A 21,695-nucleotide genomic window follows, 5' to 3' on the forward strand; every position below is an offset into this window, starting at 1 on the left:
TAAGGCTCTCTTTACTGTAATCCTCTTGTCAGCATTTGAATGATTTTAAGTCTCTCTAAATATGAGCAAAATTAAGCAAATAACAAAAATCATGTCTACCTTGGCCTCTTGCTGTCTTGCAGGTGCTTTCAGCAATAAACTTCTGAGAATCAGTCTCTCCGCTCTCCGCACCTGACTTTCATGTGTCCCTCAGCTCATTCCAGTCTGGATTTTACCTCCTTGGCCTACTCCTGGGAGCAGCTCACCGGAAGATCACCAAAAACCTCCAAAAGTACCTCATCTCTCACAGGATACTGTTCATCTACCTTTTGCTTTGCTTTTTCACACAATGATCAGCTTCCCCCCTATTACATCACCATAGTCCAGTGTCCCATCCCTGTCCCTCTGCCCTTCCCTTCTCCCCATGATCAGGCCTGCTTCTCTCATCACTTGGTTCCCAGACAGACCCTCACCGCATCCCTCCTTCACTCTTGCTTTATGCTCATCTTACTGCCCATGACAGCCAGAAGGATGCACTGTGTGGTAAAAAGTATGGTGAATGTTTACATTAAAATTTATAGTGCCAATTAAAGACAGACTGCCACTAGCTCCCCTCACTTTGAACATGTTTATCTCATCATTTTTGGCATCCTGAAGCAGTTCTGTGAGACTTTCTTCATGACTGTCTTTAGTTATGTTGTGGGTTCCTTGATGTTCTTATTCAACATAAAAAGCTTACCTTTCGTGGTCGCTTTGATTTTGGGGAAGAGTCAGCAGTCACACAAGCCTAGGTCTGTTGAATAAGGTAGAGGAGGACGCACGGTAGTGTTTCTATGATCCTGCATTTCCATGCGATGGCGCTGTCGCTTACCTGTGCTCACACTGCAAGAAGACACTCACCAAGAAGGATTCCAGAACTGTGTCAGCAAGCAGCAAGCCTGTGTGCTGCGCAAGTTTGTTCAAGACGAGATTTTCGTGGAGATTAATGATGATGCGTCTATACACTAATACGTTTAAGACCTTTACTTAGATTCACAGTACTATTTGAACACATCTCCTACTCCCATCACATTAGCTGAGTATGTCACGTATGTCTGAAACCTTTTCAGTGGTTCTCATTTTTCTTAGGACAAAGAGCCAAGTCTTTCTCCTGTCCCACAAGTTGCTACAAAGAGCCTGGCTCTGGCCCCTTTTGGTCTAATTTTGATTTTCACTTTTCCCAAAACACTGCCATGTTTCCTCTGCCACAAGGCCTTGACAAGTACTTTCCCCTCTACTGAAATGTTTCTTTTTTCTTGACATTTACATCTTTGGTTCTTCCTGTCTCAGTTTGATTGTGGTCCTGTTAGGAACCTGCTTCACAGCTAAGCTAAGCCATATCTCCTCTACTCGCTTTCCTACAGACGTAATCTTCTTTCATGTCATTCAGCACAAGAAAGAAACTGTACATTAATTTTCATAGTTGTTCTGTGCTTCCTGGATATTTATTGGAAGCACCAAAAGGGCTGGCTCAATCAGTCTTTACTTGATAATGTGGCCAGCATTTAACACAATTTCTTTCCAACTGTAAACACTTCTCAACGCACTGTTGTGGAGGGCTTCTTTTTCCCAATATGCTCTGACAGTTCATTTACGGGTTTTCAGTGCTATAGCTGTCTAGGTTTTTCCCTTTCTATTCCCCTCAGGAGTTACTCAGGTGTATGTCAACAATATCTGTGAGTCTACATTATGTAGACTGTGAAGATGGCCCCCGTCTCATACATCCGTCTTTATTTATTCACTTTTTCATGTGAGTTAATTGCTCCTCCTATTAAAAAACAGAGTGACTTTTCTCAAGCTTATTTTTGGTGCCAGATGTAGGACTTAGTTTGATGTTCAAGATCTGGGGAGCACTGCTACGGTGGGGTTTCTTCTTTTGTACCATGAACTTTTCCTCAGCAAGATTTTGCCAAGCATGAGTTGCTATTCCTAAAGCAACAGAGATAGAGCTCTCTATAGCTGAACTGGGTCGATCACCACACCTTTAAAGATCTATGAACACAGACACTAACTACATGTTCATTACCTGTTCATGCTTTGGGAATTATTGGAATTTTTCACTGCACAGTATGACTGTGACTGCAGTTAAGTGATACCGTGTTGGGGAAGATTAGAGAAGACGTGGAATATTTAAGCAGAGCCTGCTCCTTTTCCAGCAATCTTTGTGGAGCTTGTAGGAAATTATATATTGCATAGCCTCATACTTTCTTAGAAGCATCCAGCCAGAATTCTGATGTGTCTTAGTAGGATAAGACAGAAATGTAGTTCCAGTCGGTTACACAGAGCCAGAGGCAGGCAATTAGGGTGGCGTAGGCAGAAGCAACTATTTATCGAGCACGAGCTCTTCTTGGAGTTTCATTGATCTTTTTTATGGTGTCTTTGCTTACTCTTTCATCCCACTTGTCTTTATTATTTTCCTTTCTGTTTCTTGGACTTATTTTCAGATGCTATTTTGGGGCTAATTTTGTTGTTGTTGTTGTTGTTTGCTTTTTTCTTTTTTTTTTTTAGTTCTAAGTTTTTAGCTGAAGAATTCATTTACAATTTTAATCCTTTTTTGTTTTCTTTTATGAACACTAATGACTATGAATCCTGTCTATTTATGCCCAGAAACTTTTATTGCATTCCTCAATTATCTTTGTGATGTTTCTCTTGATCCACTCTTAAATACTATATTGTGTCATTATGTCCTCTCTGACATATAGTTATTTTATATTTTTAAAGAACAAAACAGAAAAAAGGGTAGAAATAATACAGAATTTAAAAAAACACAGTAAGAAATCAACACTAGTTAACGATACTACTAATTCTCTGTTAGTTCATCAAAAAAGAATAGTTTGTGTTGTCATTGATTGATTGTTTATTTTCTATGCTTAGATTTTCTAACTTGAAAAACTACTTCTAAGATAATGATAGTTATTTTTAAATAATTTACATTTTTACTGTGGTCTCAGTATATATCTTGCCTGTGTTGATGTTTAAATTTTTCTACATATTATGTATTTTGACAGGAAAATCCTTTCCAATTGAAGTAAGATAGCCCTTCCTGAAGTAATCAATTATTAAAATAGTAAGGATCCCAGAAACAAATGAATTAAATAAGGTAGAGATATTAAAAATACAAGAAGGTAAACTTTTGGAAATGGGGAAAGGGACCAGAGGTAGTGGAAATAAGGGAAAAGAGAAAAGTGAAACAATAAACAATGGTTAGATATACTATATGTATGCACCAATTTCCTGAAGTGAGTGTCACTATTCTGTACTGCTAACACATACACAAAACACAAAAAGCAAACAAACAAAAAACAGAAAAAGGTTCATCTAAGAACAGCTTTGGACCTATAGATTGACCCGAGAGAGCATTTTTGCCTTAACTGTTCCAGGGCTGGGTGCAGCCATGTAACCTAGAGCCAGACAGAATTGTTCAAACTGGCTCATAACCCTACAGCGTTCCCCTGCCCTGCATTGCTGCATCTTGCTCTATTCAAGTTTCTGTTACCAAACCACCACCACCACCACCAACAACAACAATAAACCCACTACAAACTGAATCTAAATCAAAATAAGATCTGGTGTCTGGGCAGCCCAAAATTCAGGCACCAGCAGCTGTGGTGTCTGGTGACGGTCGGCTTTCTGTTTCACGATGATGCCTTCCAAGCTGTGTCCTCCTGTGGTGGAAGGAGAAGACTGATCTTCAGCTCCTTTAAGGGCTTGATTCTCATCCTGGAGAGTGCAAACCTCAGGACCCTCTCACCTCCAAAACACAAGGTGAGCCTGAAGCCTCAGCATGTGGAACCCAAGGGTGTGGGGTTTGGGGCGGAGAAGGTCCAGTGGTCTCCCCCACTTCCATAGTCTACTTCCTGCTCATGAGTCTTTCCCATGCAACTCTCAGGGCACACTTCACCTCCTGTCTAGTCTAGCTCTGTGTGGTCTCAGTTGATTTACCATTTAATTTTTAAAAAGTAATAAAAATTACAAAGCATATATGGTCATAATTTATTTGGGGGCTGGATATAAGTTTCTAATTTTATTTTATTATATTCAAAGATGGACTGTATACAAATTATAAATCCTTGACTATTTGTTAAGGTTAAAAAAAAAAAGTTCATCCAGTGTTTTATCAAATGAGTTTGTAGCAGACAGACCAGATCTGCCCTGGTCCCAGGTCCTACCCCTGCCCAAGTACCACCCATGGGGAACAAGTCCACTCCTCCATGATTTCCTCACACAAGGAGCCATTTTTAGGGATCTAGTCCTGCTACTAGTTTGTTCCCCTGTGGGGAGAACCAGGATCAATGACAAGGAGACACAGAGTCAGTTTAACATGTGGGCAGCCAGGGCAGTCTCCTCTCTTGTTGGCAGAGGAACCCCAAGCCTCTGGCTCATTCACCTTTTATTCACTAGAACATGGGTACTAGCAATTAAAATAATACAAAATTCAACTGCCTCATGTTGGCTGTTAATACATGGTTAAACAACTTAATCTCAACGGTGTAACCTTTTCCCTAGATCCTGCAATACATCATCACCCCTGAATGCCGTCTTTCTCCTTTGTGCTAACAGAGGAGATTAATTAGGCCTCACTTTACCTCTGGTCCTCCCGCATGAGTTCAACAGTTTCTCTATTGCTAGCCAGGTATAGTGAGACAAGCTTGTAATCCCAGTAATCCAGAGTCTGAGGCAAAAAGATCCACTGGTTTCAAATATTTGCATTTGTCATTGTTTGGGGAAGTTAAAATTCTGGGGCAGGTCAATTTTGAAAAATCAGTATTTTTTCAAAACTTTCTTATAAGTTTTATTTTTCTCTAGGGTCAGATAGATAAAATAATTTTCAGTATAAAGCATCACCATTAATACTTAAAAGAAACTTTTGTCTTAAATGTATCAGATATAAATACTTTTGGCTAATTTATTTTTGGTTAATGTTTTGAGATACTCTTTCCTCTTCTACTTCAAACTTTGTTGTTTTGTTACCTTATAGAAATTTCTTTTGATAATATTAAGCTGCATTTGGTTGTTTGTGAATTCAAAGTGAGGCACTATTTTAGCAAATATCCTTAGACAAATTTGCGCATATCTGTTGTTTGAAAGTTATGAATCCTCTTTATTATTTGAATTGCTCCCTTTAACATAGGCCACTCTGGCTATTAGTAGGTGCCCTTTTGGGTGGCTGTGATATCAGAGAGTCACACATTTTGATTTTTTTTTTTTTTGAAGTTGAGTTTAAAAATGTGTTTCTATAGAAAACTGTTTTATATTTTAAAAACTTTCAACTTAAAATTTGGATTTAATATTTGAAAGATGCTCATTTTATTTCACCAGAATTTCTATAAATTCACTGCAGGACTGAGACAGGAGAATCTAAATTGTTCCGTCCTATGGCCAGAGATTGCCTTTGATTTTAAAATTAAAAAAAAAAAACTGATGGCAGAGTGTATTAAAAGTTTCCTGAGAAACTTTTACAGCTTTTAGGCAACAGCATCAGGACTCAAACCCACATCTCACAGTGTTTAGTGTTGTGTCTGACATAACACAGACTCTCAAGAAATGCTTAAGGGTTAGATGCTGAGAAAAGAAAATAAGGATTTTTCTTTCCTTTTTCCTGCCATCAATGAAGGAGAAGGTCTGAGCAGCAATGTTTTTGATTTCTGAAACTGGAAGTTCAAGGATACTTTCCACAGGCAGCGGTTTCTGGACCATTTCTATGTTTTAGACTCTGTTATCCAGATTCCTAAAAAAGAAGTAGTTAACTTTTCATGCTGGCTAGTCAAGGCAAAGAGATTGGAGATGTGAAGTTGGCAGTTTAGCAATGCTCAGTAATTTATCATTCAATTCTTTTGCAAATGCTGTATTTTCTTTGCCAAACCATCCTGATCCTTCTTCTACCCCGGAGTCACGTTTTCAACAAAGCAGTTGTTAGCAGAGGATAAAGCACCCAGCATTTTAATCCAGCTTTAAACACTGACTGCATTTCAGAAGAGCTTTGAAGAAGAAATATATATAACCTGTATTATTTCCAGTGAAGAAGAAGAAAAAAAAACCCTTTAATTCAGTTACATGTAGTGTATTAAATTATTCATGGAGAAATCAGATTTTGATTTCCAAGACAAATATTTTGTTTAAAACCTCTACTTGAAGTTTTCACATTTCTAGTACTATTTGAAAATACCTCCCCTTTCTCTCACCTTGTCTTGTGGGTGTGACTTCATCCTCCTGACTGATGCTGTAAAGTATATATTGGACCATGACCCTCCCTGCTGTCCCAGTGTGGACATTAAGCTCCTAACAATGGTCTATTTTGCTAATCGCATCTCTGCTCATCTCTCTAAATGTACCATAGTTGCCCATTTGCTGTTTTTGAATGTAAGGAGGCTCACCTGGGGCCTCAGAGTTCCTCTCTTGGTCTTCCCCTCGGAAAACTCCTAGCTTGCATACTCTTTCTTCCATCCAGCCTTGGTCAAGTGTCAACCTTCCAATGAGATCTTTCTAGACCACCATTTACAATTAAAACTTATTTTCTCTGTTTCAGCTCTGGTATTCTCTACTCCATGCTTTATACACTCACTCATCTAACCACTCTGCATAAAGAAACGTGCACACATATACATAGAAATATTTTAAAGTTATTTTATCTATTGTTTAAACACCACGACTACAATATTTGCTTCACAAATTTTCTCTCCCCACTCAATACATTCTCAAGCCCTAGGTAACATGATAAAGTCAGTTGCATTTAGATAATCTCCTTATCTAAGATTAACTGATTTCTGAGCTTAATTATACCTGAAACAATTCCCTTTGCCACATAATGAACCACAATGATGGAAGCAATTGTCCATCATATTTAGTGGATACAAGGGCATTTACACTAAAGGAGCATCAGAAGGCATGTTAAAATGCTGTCTATTGTACCTCCTCCTTTATATTCCCTTCATCCTGCATCAAATATGCATTGATTCTCAGATAATTTCTGCTTCTCTTTATGGAAATACAGTATCAACCTGACCCACACACAAAGACTGCTGACCACTGACTTTGGACTGTTCTTCTTATCTTGTTTTTGAGGCCCTGAGGTAGGCTGACAGGAAGGCAAACATGAAACCAAAAGGCTTTGTATAGCAAGTGCACTCATTTCCTATGTCATATGGATCACCATAAATCTGGAAGCTTAATAAAATGTACTTCTGCACAGGTCTTTAGGCCAGAACATTAGCTTGGGCTTCATGAGACTAAAAGCAAGGTGTGCACAGGACTGCATCCCTCCTGGGGGTTCTGGAAGTCAGCCCAGATCTCAGATGCTGCCCATATTGTGGTTTATGGGCTCATATCCTGCACTGCCAGAGCCAGCCGTGTTCCATTTCTCGTCCTTCTTCCCTCACTATTCTCACTATTCTCTATCTATCTATCTATCTATCTATCTATCTATCTATTTATGTATCTATCTATTTATACACACACACACATATATGCAGAAATTCTCCCATTTTAGGTACATATTTACTTAGATTGGATAATCCAAGGTCATACTTACCCCATGTTGCCATGTAAGGTGACATATACACAGATTCAAGCTTCTACAATCAATCTGAATAGGAGGTGGGCTCACTTCATAATTTTCTGAAGATGAGTTGAATTAGCTAAGGACAAATCTGCTTTTAGAAAGATTGGTCAGCTCAGTGGCAGAGGATTTACATAACATGTGCAAGGGTCTGAGTTCAATTCTTGATACTGCAAAAGGGGAGGGGAAAGGAGAGGAAAAGAAAGGAGAGGAGAAAGAGGAGAGAGAGGAAAAAGAAAAAGGGAAGAAAGAAAGAAAGAGAAAGAACAAAAGAAAGAAAGAAAGAAAGAAAGAAAGAAAGAACGAAAGGACAAGCTTGGTCTGCTCTAGGGGTAGATCTATCAATTACAGAAGAGGAATATTAACTAATCATAACTAATTCATAAGTAACTCAGTGTGCTGGCATAACCATATTTTTGGTACTGTTTGAAGAATGTTTCAATCCTTAACTTATGTGACCATTATCACTTAGAAAACATTATATTAATAATAGAAAATACTAACAATAGATGACGAAATATATGCAAGAAGAATTTAAATGACATTGTGCAAAATTTTACAAGAAGCAAGTGCCAGAGCCAGGATTCTGTCCAGGGACTCTGTCCCCCAGAGCCGATGGTCTCACCCCTTCATGGAACTGAGACTGACTTCTGCCAGACATGGAGAGAGGAACAATATTCAGGGAATGCATTATAGATGCCGTGGGAAATGGCAAAAGGTCATAAAAGGAGGGAGCATTCGAAACAGTAAAGAAAAGGGGAGAAAGACTCTTGATAAAATACCTTAGCTGCAGTCAAATCAATGCCTGCACTTTTCTATGAAATAGGAACCTTGGCCCCTATAATTGCACAACTCTTTAAATATTTGAAAGAGTAAATCAAGGATATTACGGAACAATACGTGCTGATGGGTATAGTCTCCCCCTTTGATTGCTACTTTGCAAGTTTCACAAATAACTAACTACCTGAGAACTTGCCTTTCTCAGACTGAATTTCATTTAGATTTTTTCTACCTTCTGGATTCTTATCCTTCCATGCCAAAATTATATTTTTCTAAAGATGTTTTCAAAAGTGTTTTTGTTCTGATTTAATGGGCTCTGTTTTCAGTGTTCAGGCTGAAATTGAGGAGATGCTTTATGAAAAGTGAATGCACCTGAATGGTGAAGGTTCCTGTGAACAGAAATGAAGTATTGTTCTCCTCTGAAGCTGCCCCTGTTATTTCACTTCTAGGTTTCCTTCTATGTTCTTCTTTAAAACTTTTCAAAGTGACATCAAACAGCCTTACTCTTGCTATGAAATAGAGAAAGCACTTTCATCTACAGGTAGGCTGATGGTGTGGGAATTATCAGGCTGGGGCATCCAAGGCTATATTCTGGTGAAATATATTAACTTAAATTAAAAAAAATACTTTCCTTACCAGCTACTACCCAGGAATTATCTGCTTTATATCTAAAGTCATTAAACTTAGAGAGAACCGTAAAAACAGGCACAGCGGCAGCGTCCACAGGAGGAGACCATTCACATGTGCATTCTCCTGGGGTGAGGCAAAGGTAGCAAAAGAGAAAAAGAGGCATCCTTGATGGATTAACTATTTTGTCCTAAGCAAAACTGAGTGTCATGCACTTTACACACATTAAATCACTTGGCCCTTTGAAAATCCCCTTAGCAAACTCCTCTTATTTTCTTGAACATTTTGTGCCTGGCCAACTTAATGTTAGAAGTCAGGTGTTCAAGAAACTGATAACTGATGTCATTTGCCCTGTCAACTTAGTATTACTCTGACTAATGATCGTGTATAAGGTTTCTGTTTCTCAGGTCACATAAAGAAGGAGCCAGAACACTGCAAAATGTTGTGCAGACAGATGAGGATTCATCCTAGCATCAAAGAAACATGTCCAATATGTAACTTCACTCTAGCCCTATCCTCAAAGCACAGCTTAGTAATATGATGTATGGCTTATTCTCATCAAAAAGCTTTCAGTATATGCTGAAAACCAAGTATTTTATTTCAATAATAGAGTTAATGAGTAGCACCCAATTGTGCTCAATTTTAGAGCGCAGACAATAATGTCTGGGATTTCACCAGTCCTTTTGAGTTTGCAAAGCCTTTCCCTACATCATCGGATCTACTTGCCCTTCCTTCCAAGAGGGAAGTATTCCTTGACTTACTGTTCTTTCATTAAAGTGATGCTAACGGCAGTTCAGCAGCATGATGAAGAGAACGGCTGATAGATTATGAAGCCAAACCCGGAATGCTGTTCTTCAAGTAACCAGACCTAATTCTCCAGACCATGTAGGCTGATGTATTCATTAGTCTACGACTAGAAACCACGAAGTCTTATAAATACAGGAAACAGCTGTTGTCAAGTAGTAGAAGGACATTTGCCACTCCCAGGAACTATCTACCTCTAGGTTATAAAAATACTGCTTCTCTCTTCTCCATTTCATGAACTCAAACTTCAGGCTCATGTTTGACCACTTCGGTGCTGGCATTTGGGGACACTCTTTCATTGTTGTTTTCCTCTCTTTTATAGCTTTTGTGTGGTTTATGTCTCTCCTGAGCCTTCCATATGATTGACTTTTTTTGCTATGGACCTGAAAATCAAAATGCTACATATCCAGGCCAGTTTAATCCTCTTCCACAGTGTCACATAGACCCACAATTCAGTGAGGTAGAAATCATGGGGAGAGGCTTATAGCTCAGAATAAAGCAGATGAATTTTGATAATGAGGAAAATATACTGAGATAAGATGAAGGACATGAGGCAGGAATAGAGCAGAATGAATTTAAAGACTAAAGGTTCTGTGGGCCTGGAGTGTGTAGAGAAAACTGCAAGAAGCTGAACTTTGTTTAACTAAATTCCAGAGATCCCTTGTTACAGATCTATTTTGAGTCTTTTTTCTGCTCTTGAATTATTTACTTTCAAGTACAAAACCATGTGCACTCAGACACAGAGATGTAACTATGACTATAGATTCACAGAATTTTTTTAATTAGTACTACCTGTTTGCAGTAACACAATGGTTACAATTATCATATGAAATTGGTACACATACATAATATATCTTAATTCCTTTTTCTCTATTGTTTTTTCTTTTCATCTGCTACCCAACCCCTCCCTCCTTGTTCCCTAGGACTGTTGGCTCTTTTCCCAATTTGTAAAGCTCTATTTTCACCATTTTCTCCCTCTGGTTAGAAATGTGAACACAAAGGGCTTTGGAGAATTTTATAATGATATCATCATAACAAATGCACAGTTTTGTCAGTTTTCTTTTAGAATCAAAGCATTTCAAGAATTTCACAGTAAATATAATCCTTGCTTGCTATAAATCTTTGAAGTCAGTATCATAAAAAAATGAAGTAAGAGACAGCTTCAGCAAATAGTGGCAAACATTGTAGTCCTAATGTTTTGATATGTGACTTCCATTAGTAATATCCTGAAAAAATCATAGCTAATGAATATTATCCATTATCTACTTGACATAATACACAAAGACAAAGAAGGCCCGAGAATAGATCAAGCAAGTTGTAGATCACTCGCTAAGTGACAATAAACATACTTGCTGCATATTTTACACGTCAGTGTCCTCTGACAGTAGTTTTATGTTGTAAACATTATGCAAATTTACAAGAGAGCTAAAATAAGAAGCAGAAGCTAATCTGCCAATATCAAAACCACTTACTTTTTGGGAATCAGGTTTTCAGTTTAAATCAGTTAGTTGCCAATGGTCGTTACTTGTTTTCAGTTGCAGGGTCTGACTGAACAATAAATATGTTGCCATCACCTTGTAATATACATATAGAGCTCCAGAAAATAGACAGAGCATAGCCTGACTTGACTCACTCATTGATTCCATTGATGTATTCATGATTTATTTGGAAGCAGATGCTAATTTTTAAAAAATGTTTTAAACTGAGATAAAATACATAGGGATGTATAATTACAAATATAAGTCTATAAATAATATATAATGTTATATATGTATAAATATTATAAAATGTATTTCAGATACAATGAAAGTACTTTGCTCCTATGATTTTAGTCAGAATGGATCAATTGTATAAGGACAAACTCTACATGTCAGTGGGTGAACACAATACAAGTCTCTCACTTTGTTTTTCAAGTAGAGAAATAGTGAGTGAGGAAATGTTTCTTCTCCATGCAGTATTTCCAAGATAAAAGGTCTCTTCTTCTTAAAATTCTACCATCCTTAGTACATATGACCCAAAGGAAGAGATCATATTTAAGGAACAGAGTACGTTAAAGCCAGAACCACAAAATCAACACAGAAGTGGTTTACACAAAGTTTCCAATAATGTTCTATTGGCCAGCACTAGCCACATGGCCCTACTGCTGTGAAAGGGGAAGGAGATGTGTTCCTGGGTTGAATTTCTTCCCCATAATAATTCTAAACCATGAAAAAAGCCAATTAATTCTTGATGACCTGAAGGTAATCTCTTTAACTATCATCTCGCCTTCCATTCACTAAATATACAAGCCTAAATATATCAGGTTTCAGTTATAACATATCAAATCACAATACTCACAATGCTATAAATCCACTACTTAACATTTTTAGAAAACTCCAAGTATGGCTTTGGCTTAAGGTTCAACAAGCTTACAAATAATGGGCTAGATTGTATTCTCAATGGGCAGTCCAGCAAGGAAAGGCTTATCTTCTAGCTCTCTTGAGCAACAGTGTAATTCATCTCTAGCATATACAGTGTCATATTCTTATTTCAAGTTAGAGGTGAAGAGATAAAGAGAGACACTCTTCTAGAGTGTGCCTGCCAAAAAGACGGTCTTCTATAAAGTGACGCAATCTTATCTCATCACTATTGCCATAGAATGCACTGGAAGTGACCTTTTATCTTGTTTGCTATTGAGGATGAGTGATTGCTATTGGTCCATTATTTAGAAGTAAGTCATAGCTCCTGTCTGCACTCCATGAATGGAAACTATACGAGGGTCTGTAACTCAGGGAGGGAGGACTATGGAGAGCACCAAACCATGCTTCCATGTTTCCTGCAAACATTAAACTCTGTAGCACTTCTCCAATAAGTAAATCCAAAAGATCCACTTTTTTCTATAATTAGCTGAAAGTCCTGTATTATTGGGTTAAATACAGTCTTTCCATCAGATATGAGTGTGGCCAGCAGCCCATGAACTAATAGTATCAGTTATTAATTCCCATATGCTACCACACATACCATAAGAAAGCAAGTACAAAGTCAATCCAGGATGACCACATTAAAATATTTCCCTCAAAAAGCAGAACACCAAAACAACCACGATAGACCCCAGCCCCTCATATGTATGAGATCTGGCTCATTGGACGTTATGAAGGTCTTGAGAATGGAAAGTTCCATAACTCATGAGTGACACTGCATGTGAGATAGAGGAGATGAGATATTCACAGGTCACCAGCCTTGGCTGCCCCTCTTTGTCCCTGGTCTTACTTCTCTGTTCTCCTGCACAGACTAGATTCAGGCATGTATTATCCAGTGACTCCCAGAACACATAACTAGTATTCTGTTTTATCATTTCTTGTCTGAGAATTATGAACTGTTTTGTCACAGAGTAATCTGCTCACCATCTTTCCAACCTGAAACATTCATTTCTTAGCTACCTATTATGGGCTGTATCTATATGTTCCCCCAAAGCCTCATGTGGTCACAGATGGGGCTTTCAGAAGTGGCTGGATTTAGCATGGTGCCCCTAGGACTAAGTGTCTGAGGCCGGGATAAAAAGTGTGATGCTTCTGTTAAGGGTTCTCTGCTTGGTTATGGGTGATACTAATTAATAGACTTACACTTTGGATAGAATATAAAGGGAAAAAGCTGTTGCTACCTTCTGCCTGCGATGAACTGTTCCTCCTTTGTGATGCCCCTCTGCCTGCCTCCCTGTCTTGGAGCCAACTGACTGTGAACTCAAAAACCTCTATACTCTGAGCTGAAATAAACCTTTCTTCCTTTAACTCTGAGTATTGGGTATTTTTGTTTCACTAACACAAAATGTAAGTAAGGTTCTGCCCTTTAGGAAAAAGACTCTAAGGGATTGATATTTGCTAGAAAACTTGTTTCTGACATCATATATGCAATTATCACAATTCAACCAAGAATAAGCAAACAGAAACACACGAAATTTTGGACAAAATATTTAGCACTGAGATATAGAGGCTTCAAAAACCACTGAAACAGTTTGCAAGAGTAGAGGACAGGACTTCTATGTATACCTTTTTATACTACTTGGAAAAAAGCAAATCTTTTTCCAGAAATTATAAATGCCACTGAATGAAGAAGACAGATTTACGTGGCATATCTGTGTATTTATTGAATTAATTACAAAATTATACTTCCATCCCTGACACTTGGGCATAAACGTAGAGGTCAGGATACCTGTCAAGGGGCCCACAGGATCAGTCTAATTCCTTTTAAGGACCATCCAACCCACTAGAAGAAGGATGATAGAGAAGTAAATACAAAACAGTATTTCTTGATACTATGGCACTGGTAGTTTTGGTGGTTTATATGGTAGTGTGTTGGAACAAATGGGAATAAAACCATTTGTGATCTCTTCTTAATTTCTTCCTAATGAGCCATGGGGAAATGTTCAATCCTTATCGCCTAACAGTGAGACTCAGTTAAACAGTTAGAGACAGAATGACCCGAAGCACATGGGAGATTCAAGAGTCCACACTGTGGTAGATCATCATTTAGCTCACTTGATAAGGAGGTGAAGGCTTTCGTATCTACATCCATTTCTTTCATATCTATAGACACATGGCTTTGATTTAGAGCTTGAATGAATCTGCCACTTATGATTTATATGATCTTGAGTAAGGTACACGTATTTTTGACCAACTTATTCTTGTCATCAAAATAGAAAACTACTATATTTCAAAATTGAAATAAAGAGCTGGTGGTTTATCTCAGTGGCTCAAGTGCCTGCCTGGTAAGCGTGAGGTCATGATTTCCATCCCTGGTACAAACAAAATAAAACAACAAAGGAATAGATAGTACTTAAGATTAATATAAAATAGGTGTTCAATGAAAGTTGGGAGATTTTTAATTACTGAAAAATAAAATGCAAAAGGAGAAGTAAAAAATGAAAAAATGGATAAATGAGAAGAGAAAAAATAAATTTAAAAAGCAGACAATGAGAAGACAACCATTAAAAACCCCAGATGAGTATGTAAAGTGAATAGTGTTTTAGCAAGTAGATCAAAGATTAACTTCAATGCAACTTACTTTTTGAGTGGATTCTCATGTTCTTGTTGGTGTAAGTGTTTGGCTTCTGCACACTACACTGCTTCAATGTGTTTCCATTCAGGAAATACATACACACCTGTTATGGATACAGTGAGCTCTGACAGGCATTCTGGTGTAGACTATGCTGGATGCTGAAACAGAAAACTGAGACAAATGTTACTAAGAGCAACTCCAACAACCTATGATGACAATCAGAGGATAATACTTGTTTTAATATTGTTATAATATTGGTCATAGGAATAGATTTCTGAAGGAGGTATTTCTCAACACCAACAAACTACACAATCTTATTAAGGTTATCAACAGGTAGAAACCACCATCCAATGGGCCCCTGCCCACTTTCTAAATATGATGGTTTAGTTTGTTTCTAAGTTTAGCTGTTGCCAACTGAGCTGCTATAAACATGGGTGTACATACATCACTATGGTATGTTGTTCTTAATTCTTCTGGAATGATAGCCAAAAAAGGGAATCATTGAGTCAAATGGAATATCTCGTTCTGGTTTTTTGAGAACTCTTCAAACTTATTTCCATGCACATCAGTCGATGAATGGATAAAGTAGTTTTTTTTTAAATAGAGTACTACTCAACCATAAAGAGGGGTAAACCAGAGACATTCATGGTTAAATGGTTGCACCTTGAGAACATACTCTTAAATGAAATAACTTAGACACATGTGTGTGTTTCTCTGGTATGAGAAACTGAAAGTGTAAATAAGAACCAAAATATACAATGGGCAATGTGAAATAGGAAGAAACTGCTTAAAAGGAAAAGGGGGTGACATATGGGGAGGAAAGAAGAGAAAACAAAAGAAAATGAAAAAGTGTAAGATGAAAACAAACCTTTTAAAATACGGAATAGAAGGGTCCAGGGGAGAAAAGAGAAATTGGAGAAAACAAAAAGAGGTATTAAAATGTACCGTGTACAAGTACAAGTTTCCTATAATAACATGATCAATATATCTATCTATATATAACTAATGATCTTAACAAAAATAAATAAATGAATATGGTGGTTATAAAATATTGGCTTAAGTTAATTTGCTGACAATTTTCAGTTTTCAAATACAAGCAAGGTACTATAGACTCTGGCAACTACAAAATTAAACAAACAACTAAAAATACTATTAAAATACCATTAAATTTACTTCAAGAAATGGAAATCAATAATTCATTAGGATCTAAAAAGGTATTTGCCCAATGGCTTCAAAGTTTGTTTCAAATTATAACTCAATCTTATTTTAGTAAAACTCTGCATGGTTTCTCATAAAACCATGTAAGAAAAATAACACAACAAAACACTCCATGAATGCTTTGAAAAATACATAAGCAATTCCTAGATTCTTTAAAAATCATTCTCTTTATGGAAATAATGCATGATATAGTGAACAGGCATTGATTTAGAACAGATATAATTTCAAATCTTAAGTATTCTATTCAATATGTTTGAGGCTTTAAATACTCTACTTAAATATCATCTGTCCAGTGAGAAGAAAAGTGCTGGTGGTGGTATTCAAAGTGACAGTGACTGCATGAAAAATACTTGATACAATGTAGATGCTCAAGGAGTAATAGCTGATCAAGACCTTGGGTCTAAACGCTAGTGCAGACTCTTCAATCTTTTCACTGTGCAACACCCACCAGGGCTCCATCGAGCGCATGGCTCACATGCCCCTTCAGTGCTGGTTTTCCCAGCTGTGCCCCATTTTCCACTCTCTGTCAAACAAAATTCATTTTATTTGTTTATCTCTAAGAGACAATGGAGGTAGAGTGATTTCCAATCTTCGTGCTCCAGAATAATTTGGTTCAAAAGAGAAACCCTGCCATGTCATATCTGAGACCAACTCTCCCTACTGGACCATAACAGAAAGTGGTGGAATCAGAATACAAAATGATTTTTGCAAAATAGAAAAGGCTTATCTCTGTAAGAAATGAGTTTTGTGGTTTTGTCAGACTCCTGGCATGCAGTTGCATTGATGAGCACCGAATCCACTGAATCATAGCGACTACAAATAGAACATCAATTTTTCATTATCCTAACTGGATACATAGCTTGCCTTTCATCACACTCTGGAGACAATTTTTCCAAAATAAGATACCAACAAACTTTATCAGAAAATGAAAATTGCTATTTGATGTGTAATCCAAACTTTCATGTAATTAGGTGGGCTTTTTTTTTTTTTGTGTGTGTGTGTGTCAGTTTATAAATGTGCTACTTTTTAACTTATTCTTTTTTTATTTTATTAAAGAAGCTTTGAGAAAAAACAATTTAAAACAATTTAAACTTTTGGAACTCTTGTATGAGTTTATTTGCCATCTCTTATGCTAAAACTGTTTCACAGAGGGTTTTCATGCTTTGTCCCTTGCCTACACCAGTGATTTCCCAGTATGACATCCTCCTGTGTGTTTATGATATTGCTCTTCTTTGGTTCTTGTTATAAAATTGGAATTATTCCTCCTTGATCTTTGTCTCTTTGTCTTTGTGGTGCACTCATGTGGCTTGCATATCTATAGTCTGCCCATATTTCTCTTCTTTCTCTCTCCTTCTCCATCTTTTGTTCTTCCTAATTCTTGCCCCTTGTCATTATCCCTGTCTCTTAATCTTTCTCCCTTTCTCATTCTTTCTGAATTTCCCCCTTTATCTATCATTTGTAGCAGTCACTCTTTTTGTGTTTCTTATTAGTGTTATCTAGATAAAAACAAGATCTACAAGTAGGCAACTTCCTCTTTACCTATACAACCACATATCCAACCAACTTCTCTTTACTTTCACTTGAGTCATTCAGCAGGAATCTGACAAAATTTTTCCTTTTTCCCCCAGGCCTTTCATCTGCAAAGGTGCATCTTATCATAGCTCTCTGAAAAATCCCAACCGTTTCTTTAAGTCCAACATGGGACGAGGTTGGATGGGAGATAATTTTTTTACCTGACTGTATAAACAATTATTGTCTAGAAAGGCTGAAGAAGTCCAGCTCTGTTAGAAGGCACGGTGTAGAAGATTGGTAACTGGTAAGTCAACTAAAATATCAGCTGAACTGAATTAGCACGGTGCTGAGTGTAGATGGTCCACCGGAGGATCATTGCCAGCAATAAAAAAGGGACCTGGAGAGGAAGAGTAGTGGTGTGGGTTCTCTTAAATGTTGTTGTTTGGAGCGGTTGGTTCTCCTAGAGGAGCTTGTCATTTTGGCTCTCCTAATATGAACTCAGCTGTTACCATCTGAGAAGCTTGGGGCCTTGTTGCTGAGAATGGCTGTGGTTCACTTTGTGGCGGGGGTGGGGTGGGGTGGGGCTTTGGTCCTTACTTTGAGCATTGATTCCTGGCTCTGGAGGGACTCATGTATGCTGTTTAATCTGCAGGAGAAGCTTGTCATGCTGGATTTGATATGAACTTGGCTGTTCTCATTATAGGAAGTACTTGGGACCTCATTGTCACTGAGGATGACTGTGTATTTTTCAGGGGATCCTTGGTCCTTATTTTGAGCATCAATTCTTGGCTGTAGTATAGAACCTTTAACCTGCTGGCACAGATCCTTCACCCTGCTAGCATACACTTTCTAACTTCCACCACTGAGTTTTGGACTCTCCCAGCACAGATACATGAAATTGACTTGCATGAATCGTTGTTGTGAGATTTAGGTCTTCAACTGAACTCATGCAGGTTATTACCATAGGATCCAGGCCGTTGGCTGGATTTTCTATGTCTTTAGTGTTGTGGACAAATTTCCCACACCTTCTTTGCATTTGCCTCCTTGGGTGATCATTATAAACAACACTGTCAATTATGTGTCCTGTATGTAATTTTTCTCCTTACAACCCCTGACTTCAGTACATAGTGTGAATAGTTGTTACCTCTAATACCATGTTCATGAAGATGTCATCCTACTATCTTTAGATCCATTTGCTTCTCATTCTTTGTTTATTCCACAGAGAAAAGAGAAAAATCCAAGTGAGAAAAAAGTGGTTTCACCAGCCAAGACGAGCTTGTGCAGAAATCCAATAGGTAAGCACCAGATCATGGATTTCTACAATCCAGACCTGTAAGAAAGTAAACACCTGGGGGTTTAAAACATCCCGACCAGGACAATTTTTTTTTAAATAGGATCACTTCAACTAGACTAATGCTTGCAAGATACTATTCAGTAAACAAGGAGGCCCACTGAACTTAAGTATAGGCATCATTCTTAAGCCCAATATTTACTTATTAAATATTTATTTAGCATTACTGTTTCCTTATTCTAACCAGTGTATTTCTAGTAGAAAATCTGGAAAAGCATGAGAGGAATAATTTTAGTATACGTGTTGCCCAAGTGAGCACATGTGTAAGAAGAATAAAATAGAAAAGCTATTAGCATATCAAAGCCACAGGAAAAGAAATCACACAGTTTTGAAACTTTACCAACTTAACCTTTATTGATCTGTGGGGAGTAGGTTGTGCAACTGATGGCCTTGACAACAGTTCCAAGCACCAAGAGAGGGAACATTTTGCATTTGGGTAGGAACATTTATCTAGTTCTCTGCCTGTTTCCAAGAGGGACCTCTTTTAGAATGGAACGTGATCAGTGCCTTTTACTCACTCCTCTCTGGAAACACAGGCTGTTTTCTTCCATCTGCCTTAGGCTTTATGGAAGTGTCACCAAGTGAACACCTCAAGTTTTTCTTTCCTCTTGGAAGACAAGTTTACTTAACTCAAGGTAAAATAGCATTTCAATTTGGCCATAAACCTCGATCCAAACTTTTGATAATTTATTTAAAGAAATAAATTTTAGTCTCAATGTCTAACCTTATTGTTGCTTCAGTTGGTTCTGAATTCCGATAGAAATTTTTTAAAATGTTGCTTTACAATTGGGCTATCTTAAAGTGACCAGAAAAAGTTTTTGTCACACTTTGGCAAATTGCAAAAGCACAACTGGATTTGTAAAAAAAATCTGGATTATTGTCACTTATATTTGGTTTCCTTCCATTTTCTCAAGTTGACCTCAGCCTGCTTAGAAAGTGTAAACGCAGTAACAATAAACCTAGGAACTGGGATTGGGATTTGCACACGGCTAGAAGTGATATATTACATTTTAAGAAGACAGGAAGGAGAGAAAAAGAACATTTTATCGAAGAAGACCTGAGAAATGAAAATTTTACTTGCCGTTTACTGGACTATGAAGTCAGAAGAAAATGTGATCTTTAACTCAGCAGGAAAAGACTGACATTCACCTAGACAGGGCTTGGCACCCAGGGCAAAATATAACCTGGGTATCCATAGGTTCACTAGATAATGCAAAGTGACTTGCTTTTTTATATGACCATTTCTGGGTTGATTGTAAGTTGTAATTATGACTTAAAAGTCATAAAATATATGTAACACAAAGTACTTTTATTTTAATATGTAATAAAGTACTTTTATCAAGCCTTGTGGATATTTTGTTTCTGATAATGATTTATAAGGGAAGCAAATTTTTATGCTTTTAGTTAATTACCTTTAGAGCACAAGGCATTCCTAAAAGAACACCAAATCATAAAATATAGAAGTGTTTTATTTTTATCTAGGGAAAAAGCAATAAAGGAGAAAAATATAAATGAGGGTAAAAAGTGGGAAGTGAATTAAAAATGTATTTTCCGCGGACCTTGGAGGAGGCCGCTCTCTCTTGGAGACTGAGTCTTGTTTCTGCTCCGCCCCTCTTCTTAGCGGCCTGATGGCTTGTAAGGTCTGGTGTAAGAGTATAGGTCATGGCGCTGGCCTCCCGACTATGGTGCTTTGTTTAAAGCTTGGGACATGGGGCTCCTCCGGGGCCTTGATTCCCTGCCAGGACTCCGAGCAGCCACGGGCAGTGCGGGCTTCGCCATTCCGCTGCTCAGAGGTGATAGGAAACCCAAGAATTTCCAGAAGAGGCCTTTTATTCCCAGCATTGTCTTACTTGTGTTTTGAAATTTACCAAGTTATTTCTCAGGCTGCTGTAGTTCATGCCACGACTCAAATTGAAGACATCCTCGAGCAAGCAGACTACCTGTATGAAAGTGGAGAAACAGAAAAACTTTATCAATTGCTAACTCAGTACAAGGAAAGTGAAGAATGCAGAGTTACTGTGGCGTTTGGCACGGGCATCACATGATAGAGCTCAGCTTAGCAGGACTTCAGAAGAGGAGAAGCAGCTTTTTATTTACGAAGACCTTGAGTATGCGAAAAGAGCACTCGAAAAGGATGAGTCAAGTTTTGCTGCCCATAAGTGGTATGCAATCTGCATTAGTGATGTTGGAGATTATGAAGGCATCAAGGTTAAAATTGCAAATGTCTACATTATCAAGGAACATTTTGAGAAAGCAATTGAACTGAACCCTAAAGATGCTACCTCAATTCACCTTATGGGTATTTGGTGCTATACATTTGCTGAAATGCCTTGGTATCAAAGAAGAATTGCTAAAATGCTGTTTGAAACTCCTCCTAGTTCCACCTATGAGGAGGCCTTGGGCTACTCTCACAGAGCAGAACAAGTGGATCCAAACTTCTACAGCAAAAACTTGCTTCATTTAGGAAAGATGTATCTGAAGCTAAACAACAAAAAGCTTGCTGCTTTATGGCTAATGAAAGCCAAGAACTATCCAGCACACACTGAACAAGATAAGCATCAGACAGAAGCTGCTCAGTTACTTACAGGTTTGTGAGGAGAACTGACAACCTGCAGAAAAGAAAATAAATGAATAACCAGTAAACTGCCTCTTCATTGAATTACATATAATAATTAACCACAGTGTTCTGAGCCTTTTTCTCAGTTCTTTTAATGTTGTAACCATTAAAGTGACTAAATGTTCAAAATTCTCACTTTCTTCACAAAGAAGGTGACAAGAAAAGTAACTGCCATATCA

The 21,695-nt window shown here is 37.7% G+C and overlaps 1 protein-coding gene across 1 annotated transcript; it reads left to right on the forward strand.

The window, feature by feature from the left end:
• The first annotated feature begins 828 nt into the window (after window positions 1–828).
• Window positions 829–21,494, forward strand: LOC100733382 (regulator of microtubule dynamics protein 1-like). Its single transcript, XM_013146533.2, is given in 6 exon segments — window positions 829–974; window positions 3,600–3,783; window positions 18,771–18,880; window positions 20,642–20,670; window positions 20,673–20,905; window positions 20,907–21,494. Coding segments are annotated over 6 exon segments (1,290 nt in total).
• The last annotated feature ends 201 nt before the right edge of the window (window positions 21,495–21,695 follow it).

The sequence above is a fragment of the Cavia porcellus genome, unplaced genomic scaffold (genome assembly GCF_034190915.1).
Source record: "Cavia porcellus strain 051 isolate PalLab524CR breed Dunkin Hartley unplaced genomic scaffold, mCavPor4.1 scaffold_18, whole genome shotgun sequence".
NCBI classification, from domain to species: domain Eukaryota; kingdom Metazoa; phylum Chordata; class Mammalia; order Rodentia; family Caviidae; genus Cavia; species Cavia porcellus.